General features: G+C 41.5%; 1 protein-coding gene across 2 annotated transcripts in view; it reads right to left on the minus strand.

Moving 5' to 3' along the window:
• Positions 1-15752, minus strand: part of med14 (mediator complex subunit 14) — a 39361-nt gene that overhangs the window by 3167 nt on the left and 20442 nt on the right. Inside the window, exons 19-26 of one of the 2 annotated variants that reach the window (XM_036958655.2) lie at positions 13846-13998; positions 13420-13689; positions 13058-13304; positions 9554-9676; positions 8773-8952; positions 7345-7583; positions 4849-5028; positions 121-228 (exon numbers count right to left, since the gene is read on the minus strand). In XM_036958655.2, the coding sequence (XP_036814550.1) occupies positions 121-228; positions 4849-5028; positions 7345-7583; positions 8773-8952; positions 9554-9676; positions 13058-13304; positions 13420-13689; positions 13846-13998 (1500 nt within the window). The remainder of the gene's footprint in view (positions 1-120; positions 229-4848; positions 5029-7344; positions 7584-8772; positions 8953-9553; positions 9677-13057; positions 13305-13419; positions 13690-13845; positions 13999-15752) is intronic. The other variant, XM_036958656.2, reaches the window with a different exon arrangement.

The following is a 15752-nucleotide window of genomic DNA, read 5'->3' on the forward strand; positions in this document are numbered from 1 at the left end:
CACACAGGCAGAAACACAGACAAACATATCGCCTGCCCCTCATTCATAACGGACACAAAGTTATTTATGGAGCAGCACCACCCACAAAGTGACAACCACAGCCAGAGGTAAAGGCCTCACCAGTTCGAGCTTCATGATGCGGACACAGTCCCTGAGGATGTTGGTGGGGGCCCCAAGCAGCTTGGTGAAGGCATTCAACGTGTTGTACTTGAACGGAGGGCCGGCCACCTGAAGAGAAGATGAGGGAGGATAAAGGGACAAAGCGAGGGAAAAAGGACATGAAGAGGGGAGACTTGACTTTTTAGTCAAAGCCTGTCACTACACATGTATATTCTTGCACCTTTTCCAGCTTCAGATTCAAATGACCTGCTATGAGGTCAGTTCACCCAGTGTTAATCAGATCCTATTCTGCCGGAGATACAGTGCCTTGCGAAAGTATTCGGCCCCCTTGAACTTTGCGACCTTTTGCCACATTTCAGGCTTCAAACAAAGATATAAAACTGTATTTTTTTGTGAATAATCAACAAGTGGGACACAATCATGAAGTGGAACGACATTTATTGGATATTTCAAACTTTTTTAACAAATCAAAAACTGAAAAATTGGGCGTGCAAAATTATTCAGCCCCCTTAAGTTAATACTTTGAAGCGCCCCCTTTTGCTGCGATTACAGCTGTAAGTCGCTTGGGGTATGTCTCTATCAGTTTTGCACATCGAGAGACTGACATTTTTTCCCATTCCTCCTTGCAAAACAGCTCGAGCTCAGTGAGGTTGGATGGAGAGCATTTGTGAACAGCAGTTTTCAGTTCTTTCCACAGATTCTCGATTGGATTCAGGTCTGGACTTTGACTTGGCCATTCTAACACCTGGATATGTTTATTTTTGAACCATTCTATTGTAGATTTTGCTACAGGGTCTGTAGTGGCGCCTCTAGCGCACACAATTGTTACTGCTTTCATGTTACAGGGGTGACATGGTAGCCTAGTGGTTAGAGCGTTGGACTAGTAACCGGAAGGTTGCAAGTTCAAACCCCCGAGCTGACAAGGTACAAAACTGTCTTTCTGCCCCTGAACAGGCACTTAACCCACTTTGAAAATAAGAATTTGTTCTTAACTGACTTGCCTAGTTAAATAAAGGTAATAAAAAAATAAGTTGCTATTCAGATCTTTTTTTGCCAAATATAATGATCTTCTTGAAACTATGGGGGCGCTATTTCATTATTGGATAAAAAAACGTGCCCGTTTTAAGCGCAATATTTTGTCACGAAAAGATGCTCGACTATGCATATAATTGACAGCTTTGGAAAGAAAACACTCTGACGTTTCCAAATCTGCAAAGATATTGTCTGTGAGTGCCCCCTGATGCTACAGGCGAAACCAAGATGAAACTTCAAACAGGAAGTGAGCAAAATTTGAGGCGCTGTTTTCCATTGTCTCCTTATATGGCTGTGAATGCGCCAGGAACGAGCCTACACTTTCTGCCGTTTCCCTGAGGTGTCTGCAGCATTGTGACCTATTTGTAGGCATATCATTGGAAAATTGGCCATAAGAGACTACATTTACCAGGTGTCCGCCCGGTGTCCTTTGTCGAAATTGGTGCGTAATCTTCAGCTGCAAGCATTCTTCCATGGGATTCAGAGGAGAAAGCAGACTTCCACAAACTATATATCATCGAAGAGATATGTGAAAAACACCTTTAGGATTGATTCTAAACAACGTTTGCCATGTTTCAGTCGATATTATGGAGTTAATTTGGAAAAAAGTTTGGCGTTTTGATGACTGAATTTTTTCTCTCGGTTTTGAACAAAACGGAGCGATTTCTCCTACACAAATAATCCTTTTGGAAAAAGTGAACATTTGCCATCTAACTGAGAGTCTCCTCATTGAAAACATCCGAAGTTCTTCAAAGGTAAATTATTTTATTTGAAGGCTTTCCTTGTTTTTGTGAAAATGTTGCCCGCTGAATGCTACGCTAGCTATCAATACTGTTACACAAATGCTTGTTTTGCTATGGTTGAAAAGCATATTTTGAAAATCTGAGATGACAGTGTTGTTAACAAAAGGCTAAGCTTGAGAGCTAGCATATTTATTTAATTTGCGATTTTCATGAATAGTTAACGTTGTGTTATGGTAATGAGCTTGAGGCTGTATTCACAACCCCGGATCCGGGATGGCTAGTATCAAGAGGTTAATTGAAGGAAGTTCTGTGACATCCAGTTTCTCTCACACACAAGCACTCATTCCTGTTACTCAGCGCTCATTCCTGTTACTTAATTGTTTTTTATTTAAAAAATAAAGATGAAACCACTTATTTTTCAATTATGTTTGGTCCATCATTTAAACAATTGTTTGATAAATCACATGATAGATTTTTGATCAAATTGAGGTTGGGGTCTCCCTTAAAAATAAAAAAATGTCACGTATACTCCCTCTCTGGCCTCTAGGTCACCAGACTGCTGATTATTACGCACACCTGTCACAATTGTCACGCACACCAGTGCTTATTGACACTAACCTGGACTCCTTCACCTCCTTGATTATGCCACTCCCTTAGGTTCCTTCCCCAGGCATTATTGTTTCTGTTTCAATTTCCTGTCTGTGTGTTGTTCGTGTTTCTTGTTTTGTATTATGTTTAATTTATTTATTAAATATTCACTTCCTTGCTTCGACTCTCAGCGCACATCATTAGTGTTAAAAAAATAAATACATTTTGCCTGCATAAGTTGTGACTTTTTAGCTACAGATATATTTTTTGAAAATGTAACCAATAATTTATTTATGGAAAAACAAAAACAAGTTGGCATGCCTTTTAGTTGATATTTAAACAGTTGTAGGACTTTTGGTAACAGGACTGAGAAAAATGCAACCATCTTCCATTTAGAAAACTTGTAAAAAAAATGTAAAAAAAAATATATATATATTTTTTTAAATTGCCCGAGATTGACCATTACACATTTTGAATAGTTAAACATGTGTGTTATTAGATACAGTGCTGAAATAAGACAAATAATTAAGTGGCACCGATTCGGCAAATGGCCCACATATAGAAGAAATGTTACATAACTCTCAATATGATGTTTATTTTATATTGTCTTTAGTAGTGAGCAGAGAATTATGGATAATGTGTAAAACATTCACCATCAAGGCCACCATCAGTATATTTCTAATGTATTGGACTTTAGAGCTGGAGTAAGGAGATGTGGTATACATGCGTCTCCCCTCAGGCAGGATGCTCTATGATCATTCTAGTAACCACAACATCTTCAGTGGCTTCCTGCTCTTCCCAATGTAAAGTCCACATGGTTCTAACCGATAAATAAGCATAATAAAAAGCCTCACAATTCTCCGTTAAGGGATAGCAGTTCTTACAACAAAATACTGAAAGGTGTTACTTCTTAGCATATTGGTTATTGACTAAGGGTGTGTGTGTGCGTATGTATACGGTCATTTCCATGTAAAAGGACCCATGAGCACCAACGTGACATTTATAGGAGCATATGAAATGTGGTGTCAAATGAAAGCTAAGTCTATATTTTCGCGAAATATGTTTTTTCCAGCCATTTTCCATCTTAAAAATCCATGTTTGATTTCTGGGCACAAACATGGAAAAGGGGTCTTATACAACATCTACTTGAAAAAGTCTTAAGGTATTAGAAATAATGTTGAAGTAAAGGCCCCTGCCAACTAATATTAACATTTATATTTAGTTTGGTGGAAATAGTTCTGCTTTCTGTAAGTTTAAGAAATATAGCCTAGTATATTGTCATTCTGTTACCAAAAACCCACATATCTTTAATATATGTTCTCATTTCTCTCCCTCATGAGGGAGGAATCTGAAAGTTAACAGAAGTAACAAATAAAGGTAGACCTACCAATTAATTGTTTTTATTGATACATTTTGTTTATGAATTATTAAGTGACTAAAACTTGTCACTTTCCCACAATGGGAAATCATAGTAGTCACATACCACAGTTGCAGTAGAGCACAGTACAGCAGAGGTAATGTAATATACTTTAATGGACTGTACAATAAATACTCCATTATTTTTTTGTATTTTTTTTTTTTACTGTACTCTACATTTCTGAAGTGTACTGTACTCTGCTGTATTTTGATATCCAAACTTGTGAAACATAGATGTCTTTGATTGGTACAGATTTGGTCCATTCTCGACCAACCAGATTTGGTCTTGTTTGGGGGTGGAGCTCATTAAAATAATATGCAATTGAGGATATTATATTTTCTACCTTTGTGTACCTATTCAGAATACATCACCATGAAGAGAATGACATTCATAATTATGCATTTCTGTTTAGTACAGATCAAGGACCATTGTCATTATGTTACCGGGTGTTGATCCACTTCACTTACATTATTTGTTCAATAACTAAAATATATTTTTTTCCAACTCATGGTGTCATATCATGGCTGACACCTCATTATTTATGCAGTTATCTGTGAATCTTAATTCGGAGTAGTTTTTCTGATTAGTATATTTTGGAAAACGTAGTCACAAAAAACTGAGGAAGATTTTTCAAGTAAATCTCTTACTCAAGTTTGCACTGTTCCTCAACAAAAACATGTTTTAGTAAAAATGTCAATTGTTAAAAGTAGACTTCTGTATATAGGTGTATGGCTTGTTAAATTTTGCAATCAATGATTGTTGTTTGGCATACATTTTAAAAGTGAAGTAGTGAGTCTGAACATCCCTCTTTTACCGTGGAATTGCCCAACAATAATAATACATGGTTTTTAAATAGCAATCTTAAAGGACCCAAAGATGCTAGTCACTAGTCTAAGTCACTAGTCTAAGTCACTAGTCTAAGACACTAGTCTAAGACACTAGTCTTACCCGGGTCTCGAAGAACTTCTCCAAGACCTGTAGCTCCTCCTGTGACCAGGGTCCGGCATTCTCGGGGGTGACTTTGAGCTGCAAGGTCTGGTAGGTCTTTGGGTTGAGCGCCACGCGACACTTCAACACCTCTGTCTTGAACATGATCACACCTGGCTCATTAGAGTTCACGATGGACAGCTGAAGAGAGAGAGGGGGAGAGAGGAGAGAAAAGATGATTATAACAGAAAAAAAACGACAGACAAAAAAACTAAAGATAAGTACAAGGGAGAGTTTAGTTCTATAAAGTAACAATGTGGAACAAAGAGGTATGGACTTTTTCAAAAGGTCAAATTATAATGGAGTAGGATATTAGCCTCCATCTACTGAGACTTGGGTTGCATATTTTCCCTGTATTTTACAAATGTTCCATCACTTTTGTGATTTATCACTTTCAGTTCATCCACACCGATCTCGACAAACCATTTCTGTATGGACCTCACTTTGTGCACAAGGGTATTGTCATGCTGAAACAGGAAAGGCCCTTCCCCAAACTGTTGCCACAGTTGGAAGCACGGAATTGTCTAGAATGTAATTGTATGCTGTAGCGTTAAGATTTCCCTTCACTGGAACTAAGGGGCCTAGCCCGAACCATGAAAAACAGCTCCAGACCATTGTTTCCTCCACCAAACTTTACAGTTGGCGCTAGCATTCGGGAAGGTAGCGTACTCCTGGTATCCGCCAAACCTAGATTTGTCCGTTAGACTGCCTGATGGTGAAGTTTGATTAATCACTCCAGAGAACGCATTTCCACTGCTCCAGAGTCCAATGGTGGCGAGCTTTACACCACTCCAGCCGACGCTTGGTCTTGCGCACGGTGATCTTAGGCTTGCGTGCGGCTGCTCGGCCATGGAAACCCATTTCACGGAGCTCCCGACAAACTTGTGCTGACGTTGCTTCCAGAGGCAGTTTGGAACTAGGACTGAGTGTTGCTACCAAGGATAGGCGATTCTTACGTGCTACGCGCTTCAGCACTCGGCGGTCCCGTTCTGTCAGCTTGTGGCCTACCACTTCGCAACTGAGCCGTTGTTGCTCCTAGACATTTCCACTTCACAATAACAGCACTTACAGTTGACAGAAATTTCACGAACCGACTTGTTGGAAAGGTGGCATCCTATGACGGTGCCACGGTGAATGTCAGAGCTCTTCGGTAATGCAATTCTACTGCCAATGTTTGTCTATAGAGATTGCATGGCTGTGTGCTCGATTTTACACACCTGTCAGCAACAGGTGTGGTTGAAATAGCCGAATCCACTAATTTGAAGGGGTGTCCACATATATATATATAGTGTAAGTATACCTTTAATAATATTGCCTCTAATGTTATCAGCCTACCTCCCCTTTCTCTCTCTATTGTTGCTTCATTCCTGCCTCACATTCAACAGTTAAATTAAATAGCTTTTCCTGCATGGGACTAAGGAGTGTTTTTTAAAGAGAGAGGCCAGCGGAGCATAGGTGTGTGCGTATTACGCAAAAGACAGGTTATTATGCATAATCCATAATTAATTAGCAAATATAAGGCTACATAAGAAGTAGGCAAGGACATCTATATATAGGGCTATAGATCATTCTAGAACAGGATTATCTATTTTGGATACAATTGGAATGGAGTTGGAGAGAGAGAAAGACTGCTAGAGCGTGCACTGACTTAAAGCAACGATATTCCAGTGATAGGCTGTTTTAAAAAACTCTGCAGCTGCAATAAAAAATATTTACAAATACAAAAATAAGGTGACCCCGAAAGCCAGATTGAGATGGGTAAATTAGACATGCCTTCGGTCTTTATATTACTGTAGCATAGACTTTTACAAGAAAGAAAAAAAAGTTACTATGATGAGATAGGTCTACATGCATTGTGAACTGCCTGTCCCAACCTGAGCGGTGAGGATTCATCATGCAGAGGCTGTAGAGAAGCCAGATTTACACATCGCATATCATTTAACAGTGAGATTTCACGCCGGTTTCTCTGATTTATTTATCCCAGGGAAAGGGAGTGGTATTGGATGGTAAATCCTGGTAAATGGGTTCCTGCCATAAAACCCTAAGCCATTCAACCTTAACTCAGACTGCTTGGGTTGAGGGTTTGAGAGATCCAAGATTGGAAACAAGCTTTGGAATAAGGGACAGCCCTGCTGAGAGCCTCTACAGAGGAATATGACAGAGATGAATTTGAACTGGATGAGAGAGATAGCTGGTTAAGCTGAAGAGATGGGGTATGAACAAACATTTGATTACAAAGGTAACACTCACGTTAACCTCCAACTGGATGAGATGAAGAGAGACAGAGAAATGGAAGGATGAAAAGGAGAGAAGTGTGAGGAAAGCCAGAAATATGTTCAAAACAAAAACCAGAGTGAGGAAGGGATGGGCAAAGAGAGAGACACACACACACACACTGAACAAGACAGACAGATGGACTAAACCAAGACGAGTCAACCGCAGATCTCCACCACTCACGTTGGGTTCTAGTTGGATGATCCTCTGCAGGTGGCGTCTCATGATGACTGAGCCCAGGAAGCGCTCCAGCGGCGAGCAGAGGTAACTGCCTGCCAGGCCCGGCACCAGGCAGGGTGTGGGCGAGGGCAGCAGCAACACGTGCAAGGCATTGTGGGTGAGGATGGTGGGGATGGAGGCAGCCCAGGAACGCTGAGGTAGCTTACGGGGCGGGGGCATACTGCTGGGTATGGCCCCGGAACCTGGAGAGAGGAGCGGACAGTACCGTTAGCCTAGGGAATGGTGAGACTGAACACGTCCTTAAAGATGATTCTTTTTTAATATACATTCGTGCAATGGTCTTAAAACCTCACTAGGGTAGGGGGCACTATTTTCACCTCCGGATGAAAAGCATGCCCAAGGTAAACTGCCTGCTACTCAGGCCCAGAAGCTATGATATGCATATTATTAGTTTAAATAGCATATCATTCTAAAACTGTTAAAATAATGTCTGTTAGTATAACAGAACTGAAATGGCAGGTGTAAAACTGAGGAAAATCCATCCAGGAAGTGCCATTACTTTGAAATGGCTGTTTTTCCAATGAATGCATATCCACCATTTAAAAAGGGATAGGACCCAGATTCCGTTTCTTGTGGATGCCACTAGTTGTGAACAGTCTTTAGACATTGTTTCAGGCTTTTATTCTGAAAAATGAGGGAGAATGACAACTTTGAGCCAGTGGATAGTGGGATGTCCCCAGAGCTGTTTCCTGCGCCCGACCGAGAGTGCGCCTTTCTTGTTTTTCTTTTATATTGACGACGCTATTGTCCGGTTTAAATATTATTGATTATTTATTTATAAACATCGTTTGACAATGTTTCTACAAACGTTACGGATACTATTTGGAATTTGTCTGCCTCTTGTGACGCATTTGAGCCATTGGATTACTGAACAAAACGCGCCAACAAATTGGAGGTTTTTGGATAAAAAGAGGGACTTTATCGAACAAAACAAACATTTGTGTAACTGGGAGTCTTGTGAGTGCAACCATACGAAGATCAAAGGTAAGTGATTCATTGTATTGCTATTTCTGACTTTCGTGACAAATCTACTTGGCTGGTAACTAACTGTATGTAATGTTTTGTGTGCTGAGTGCTGTCCTCAGATAATCGCATGGTTTGCTTTCGCCGTAAAGCCTTTTTGAAATCTGACACAGCAGCTGGATTAACAACAAGGTAAGCTTTATTTTGATGTATTACACTTGTGATTTCATGAAAGTTAAATATTTATAGTAATTTAATTTGAACTTGGCGCTCTGCAATTTCTATGGATGTTGACCACGTGGGACGCTACCGTCCCACACCCCCTAGAGGTTAACATTCCTTCAATCTTTGTAAAAACATTAGATTTTCAGTGGAGTGGATTGTCAGTCAAGTGTTTGTGATACTCACTCGAGCCAGTACGTGGGGAGTGTGAGGCGTCGGGGATGGGTGAGTGGAGTGAAGGGTTTCCAGGGGACATGCCATGGATACGAGCCCCAGGAGATGGCCCTGATACCTGGGGAGAGCCTGGCCACTGGCCCCTCTGGCTGGGAGACACCATGGCATAAGGGGAGCTGGGGTCCAGAGCACCTGGGAAACAGACACGTAGCCAGACGCACACCACCACCACCATCATCATCAACATCAGTAGCGTCCACTGATATCATCATCCTTATAATCTTCATAATTCATTGTCATGAACCCATTACAGTGTACTCAGACAATCACAGACAACATGTTTTTTACTCTCTCAAACACTTACTGATTGACAGAACTTTCTCTCTCCCATTAACTCTAAAAACTCTCCACAGTTAAACCACCAACGTGACCCACTGGCCAGTCAACATAGGGTTCTCAACCACTTCAAAATGGACTAAACAGGTGTCAGAACTATCAGAGAGACCGGTGAGCAACATCCCAGGGACAAGTCCCGGTCCATGGGCTGAGAGGTTGGTCTACAGCCCTGCCCAGTCCCATCCTCAGCCTACCCAGAGACAGCGTTTTCTCAACCTGCACCAGGGTCTGGCTATGGTTATACTCCATGGAGGACCCATCCATTCAGCCCAGCCTGCTACAACCCAGCCCCCTCTACCCCAGTCCAGCCTCATTCTTACTATCCTCTAACCCAGCCCAGTCCCATCCTCTAACCCAGCCCGGTCTGTCCCTGTGGTCAGTGCGTTGCGCCACTTACCATGCGGGCTGGCAAAGCTGGTTGGGCCCATAGCTATGCCAAGAGAGGAGGGAGAAGGGGTGGGCCCAAAGGGAGAGGGAGCCCTCAATGCTCCGCTAGGGGAGCCCGACGCATGGATGGTCCCTGCGCACACACACACCACACCGACCAATAATCCTTGTCAGACACGGGCCAATAGGATCAGCTCACACACACACGCATTCCAGGATTTCCGTTAGCCGGCAATTGCCGGCGTTTGGTCCCCCCCCCCCCAAAATGTAAAAAAAAACAATTAAAAAAAAACTGTTGTCGGCCAAAATGACCAATTACAAAATAATAATTTTTATTCATTGATGGAATTACAAGTTGATGGAAATACATTTGACAGTTATGCTTGCTGGTCTATAGGTTAATTTGCATAATTTAGTGGAATTAAATTGGACTGTGTATTTTTGTTAGTCCTCATGTATCTTATGCAAATACCAACACTAATCACATGTGCACAGCATACAGAGACTATTTTGAGGGGGATTTGTCCTGCAGCTCCTCAGCTGGTTGCTGCTGGAATAAAAACATGTGCTTTAATAAACCCATTAATTGCGCAACAATTCTAAATGTAATTGCATGTTAAAAACAGTTTTGGTGCGCGATTAAAAATAGCTACTATTTTGTATTTCTCAACTGGTAATTGAAGCGCGACTCCCATTCACCATTCAAGTGCAGGCAACAGGCTATCAGCGCATCACCTACCACTTCACAAAATGAGCTGGAGGCCGTATGAATTTTGAAAACATACTTCATTGTTTGCAACCCGAATGGCAATTATTTTATAAAGACTTCATAGCTGGCGCGTGAGTTTCAAGTTCGGTGAAGCCTACAAATTCATCCTGCCATTTCAATCTATGTTTATCATATGCGCATTTTCATGGAACTGTTAATTTAATACAAGTTTAAATTTCTCAAAATCATTGTCACGTGGTTAATCATAAAAATCTGAATTAAATGATCAAAAGTTAAAAGTAAACTAAAGTGAGATCACCATCCCCTGCCATACGGACACATTGATACAACGTGATCCATTAGCGACGAAAGAAATGAGCACATGGAACTCAGAGCCTATAGGCCAATGCAGCACTAGGCCTATTGCTCCAGGCCCATTGCTCATTCACACCGGAGATTGTTGTACTGATTTTTCAAATAGCTTACTGTGTGGAACTATAGTTAATAAATTATCATGTGCAATGGATGTAAAAAAAAAAGTTTAAAAAAAGTAAAAACACATTTCTGCGTAGTAGGCCAGGTAATTCTATGTGCGCTCAGTCGCGCGCGCTCCCTCAACATTACACCGACATAGAAACCAGACACATGCTCATTGCGCACAAGGGCAAACAATTCACACAATGAATGCTCAAGAATTGTCGGGAGACAGCTGAGCGGGAGAGAGAGAGACTATTCTATATCTTGGTCACACACCTCTCCCCTTGTCTCAACATTTTTTAATTATACTCAATAATTTACTCAGATACATATTTTAGATGCTTTTCACTGACAGACGCAAGTCAATAATCAACAAGGCCTACTGCTATGCGCGCTGCCCAAATTGCTTCCCAAATAGGCATAAGCCTACGAGCTAATGATCCTTGATTGCTCTGTGGCTAAGTTATGCTTTCTGGTGAAGCATTTTTAATTATTTGATTTATTTCTGTATAGACAGAAGTAATTATATAATTTTGGTAAATGTATTTTGGTAAATCCTAATCATATTAGCAACCCATCCTAGTTGTTGCATCTTTAGATCCCCCCTCTGTCTAAAAGAGATTTTCATCTCAGTCACATATGGAACCACTATCAGGGGCACTGTTTAGAATGGTGTTTTCCCAGGGGCACTGCTTAGAATGGTGTTCCCGCGAATTACATTTTGGCAAATGTTTGAAAACTAAGTTTAATTGGCTGCTTCATTACATGTTCTGTTAATAATTTACTCTTTAGATGTAAAGTCCCACGTTTAGGGGACCGGCCTGGTACTGGTACCTACCAACATTTTTGCTTATAAATCGATCTGTGAACACCATAGATCGAAATGGCTTGCATTGATTGATAGCCCTGCTTCCCACAGAACACTAGTATATTTGTGTAACATAGAATGTTAAATCTGAAACCACTGGGATGTCCCTCCTACCATTTCTTTCGCTCTTCCGACTATCCATCAACTCCTGGCTGAACCCTGCGTCACAGCTGTTAAGTTCATGTTTTAAGTATCCCTATATTTCTGTCATTACGGGGCTATCACTCTGTCAAGAGTGCGCCTGCGCAGGAGGTTTGGTTGTTGATGGACCTAGCCTTGAGTGGAATGGCTACCTTGTGTTCATACAGTATAGTAAACTTTGTTCAACTGTAACCTTCACATTGTGTCATTTCGAGTTAACAGCCACTTACAAAGCACATGCCTGCAATCATTACATCGTAGCGCAGCAGGAGAGAGTGGTTTCATCTCTTTAATACATTCAGACATCAATTTATAGCAATTCATATGAAATCATTTATTCATTTTAAAAAACACTGTCATTGATAAGATTAATAAGATGAAAGGCGAGTTCCTAACGAGTTCAAGAAGCCAAGCTAGAGCTCTGTGAGACGTTCACAGCGATGGGGGCAGAGGTTTGGCTCAAGCGAGACCTTAGGCAAATACGCACACTAAACATACAAATGCATATTTTGCAGTTATAAGGAAGGTGAATTCTTATAGCTAGTAATTTTACAATTTGATTATACTATATTTAGAAAGTATAAGTAATTTCATGTATTATTCATAGTTTTTTTTATAGGAAGATCATAAAATATTTAATATTGTCATAATATTCGTACTGTGTACTTGAGGTTGTATCCTCAAATGTAATTACACCTCAGCAATTTATAAATATTTTTACCATAAAGTTGAGATTTGAACCTTTCTTATAGTATACAGCATTACTAGTTATTGTTGATGATAAATAATTACTTTTGGGGATTACATAGATTACATTTAGTTTGTTTTAAAATGAATTACCTCATTCTAAATGTGATTTCACTCGTTCTGAGCCCCGTGGGTAGCCGCCCTAGCGGGCAATGCACCCAGAGAGAACAAAACGTTTTATGGCCGGTAAATTAAAATCTTCCCGGTCATGTTGTCTGGCGCCACGTTTTCCCAACAGAAACCCTGTCACATACATTCACTCACACACACACACGCAAACACACAGGCTGAAGCTGGGCAGCGGCTCTAGGGCTGAGATGGGTGAGCAGGACTGGGTGCATGCTTTCTCCCTTCTGGACTCAACTTTCGCACACACACAGTTTGCCATTCAGCATGTGCATGACAGCAGTGGCAGGATGAACACACACACAAAGAGAGTGATATCACTTAGCGGGTGGATGATGGGTGAGGAGAGGACCAGATAGCATTTGGTCTCTTTCCTCTGCTCCATAGTGGGCTGCCAAGCACACGTGGCACAAAGAGGGAACACACAGGACACACATCCCTCTCACCTGGGGACTGTGTGGGCATCATGGATGGCGAGGGTGCCACGTTGGGATGGTAAGGGGTGGGCGGGGAGGTGAGGGGAGGGTACACCCCCCCAGGACCCCCTCTCATTGTCTGCTGCTGCTGGGCCTGAAATTGGCTCATGAGGGTGTCCATTATGTCACCGCCCACGGGCGAGGGCGGGTTGTCGTCTTCGTTGACAGAGCGTCGCCGAGCATCCTGGTTACTGTCAACAAACATGTTGAGGAACGTCTGGTAGAGAGAGAGCGAGAGAGAGAATCCTTGAGGGGAACTAGACAACAGAATCTAGGCACTTTCAAATTCCTGATACAATCACACAAATCCACCCAAGCCCTCTCCCTTGTACCTTGAGTCCCGGGGCAGGGTAAAAGCCCTCCACGATCTTGGTGTTGTCGAAGAGGCTGTAGGCCCCGTCTCGTATGGCCACCACCCCACGGCTGCGGCAGTAGATGTCGATGCAGTACATGTTGCGGAAGGCCAAGCGGATGTGTGTGGGTGACTGGGGTAGGATGGAGAAACACTGGTAGGCTGTGTTGGTGCGCTGCGTTAACCCCAGCATGGGCACTGTGGGCAGCTTGTTGATGGCATTCAGAGGGGCCTGGGTGTCCGACAGCACCTTGGGGGGGGAGGGAAGTTAGACAATGAATAAAAAATAAATGTAATTGAATTTGTGCCACTTTGGTGGAGGGTTCCAGTGTATGTAAGAGTATGTGCGTGTTCTGCCCCTGCATAGTTAGGTTCAAGCCCAGGTATGTGTGTATGCATGCAATACCTGTAGTAGCTGGACCACAGTAGGGGTCTTGTTGAACATCTCCTGCAGTTGATGCAGTATAATGTTGTGACAGTTACTACAGCCTGAGTTGGGTCCTACTGTCCCCAGAGAGAGATGAAACCTCTGGGTGCTACTGTTCCACTGGATGGTCACCTAGAGGGGAACGAGAGGCGGCAGAGAGAGTCTCAATCAATCACATGTATTTATATAGTATGTTTTACAAACAGTAAGGAAACATACAAGGCAGGGATTGACACTAAGCTCTCAAAGGCACTTGTAAATCAATATGTCATGTTTTTCTTGCGCAATTGTCATGGTCACTCGCCCCAAAAAATGTAACGGTCTGTTAGACAGACAAATGGTAAAATGTCAAGTACCTCTGTGTTAGATTGAACTGCATCGCTCCTTAGCAGTCATATGAAGGACCATATCTGAATTATATGTCAAAAATAAAAATGGTATCGTTTAAACTATGAATTTTTTGTTGTTGTTTAAATGTTGCCCTTAGGAAAAAAGATTGCAGTCAGAGCATACTGCAAATACTGCATCCCAACATTTTTTTTAATGCAGTAATTTTGCAGTTATTCCGCAATTACTGGATCCAAAATACCACAGGTCGACAGTAGTTACTTTTTTTTGTCAGCCTAAGATTTTTTTAAATACATTCGTCACATCGCTAGTTATACATATGAAAGGAAGTAATAATCACAGAAAACAATAACTTGGGGGCATGAAAGGTACTTTTTGGGGAACCAGCCATGTCTGGGGATAACAAAGATGACGTTTGATTTTTGACGAACTCTCCTTTTAATGAGGCGGCAAGGGAGTAGCATTTTCCACAAACCTTTTATGGCAAATTAATGAAACTGTTAACACAATGGCTACACTATGGACAACTAAATCAAATGTTTCGGCCTATCTTCTCTGTCTAAACTGAAAAACACTTTAGGACTATTTGAGTTGCGAGATAATTTTCAAAATGGACTGCAAGCACAATTTGGCCCGCAAATCACACTACTGAAACAGATGTAAAATTAGCTTAATATTTGTAGTTGGCAGTCCATTAGGGAGGACGTATTCATTACTCCAATTCTGTTGCAAAACGTTTCATATACAGAATGAAACGCTCTGTTTGCGTCCGTTTGGTTCTAATGAACACAGCCCTGAACACAAAAACAATGATTGATAGGCAGCTTAAACATCTTCAATTCAACCATTATGGGGTTAAAATACATATACATTTGTAAACAGCCACCCACAACAAAGACAATGCGTAAGATTCAAATAAATGAAAGAGCAGCAGTGTGATTCAAAGTGATATCAGTACCACTATTGTCGTCCTCATCTTCAAGAGTTTATTCAAGTTGAATTATCTTTGGATGCCAACAGCAGTCGCACCACTAGAAGACATAGCTTTGACTGTAGCCTACAAAAGCCTATTCCAGCTATTTTCCCTCGATCCATTAAATGCATATGATGGTTCATCATAGTGGTTTCTGATTTGTGGTCAGACTTGCTCAGGCAGAACAAATAAAAAAATTGTGCCTTCTTTCATGAACATAAAGGTGTCAAATAATTTTTGCGTAATTGAGTCAGACACGTAACAGAGGGAAACGAGAATGTAGGGAGAATAACTATGATCACTTGGCTCAGTTTCTTTTTTGTTGTGAGTCACTTTTGCACAAATTAAAACACTATAGTCAACATGACTTAAAGGTTGTCTTTGGGACAGAATGTCACCTGCCTGTTCAGGAAGCCACAAAGCAGATTCCACCTGCCCGACTGTTCAGTTTACCTTCCCCCGGCAATCGGGCAACCGTTAATGTCAACCCCTGCAAGGGACCAAACACTCCCTAGGTGGAAAGGAATGTTTAGAGAGGAAATAGACGCAGGTTAGATTTCAGACG

This window comes from Oncorhynchus mykiss, chromosome 22, assembly GCF_057628025.1.
Source record: "Oncorhynchus mykiss isolate SJ-2025 chromosome 22, ASM5762802v1, whole genome shotgun sequence".
NCBI classification, from domain to species: domain Eukaryota; kingdom Metazoa; phylum Chordata; class Actinopteri; order Salmoniformes; family Salmonidae; genus Oncorhynchus; species Oncorhynchus mykiss.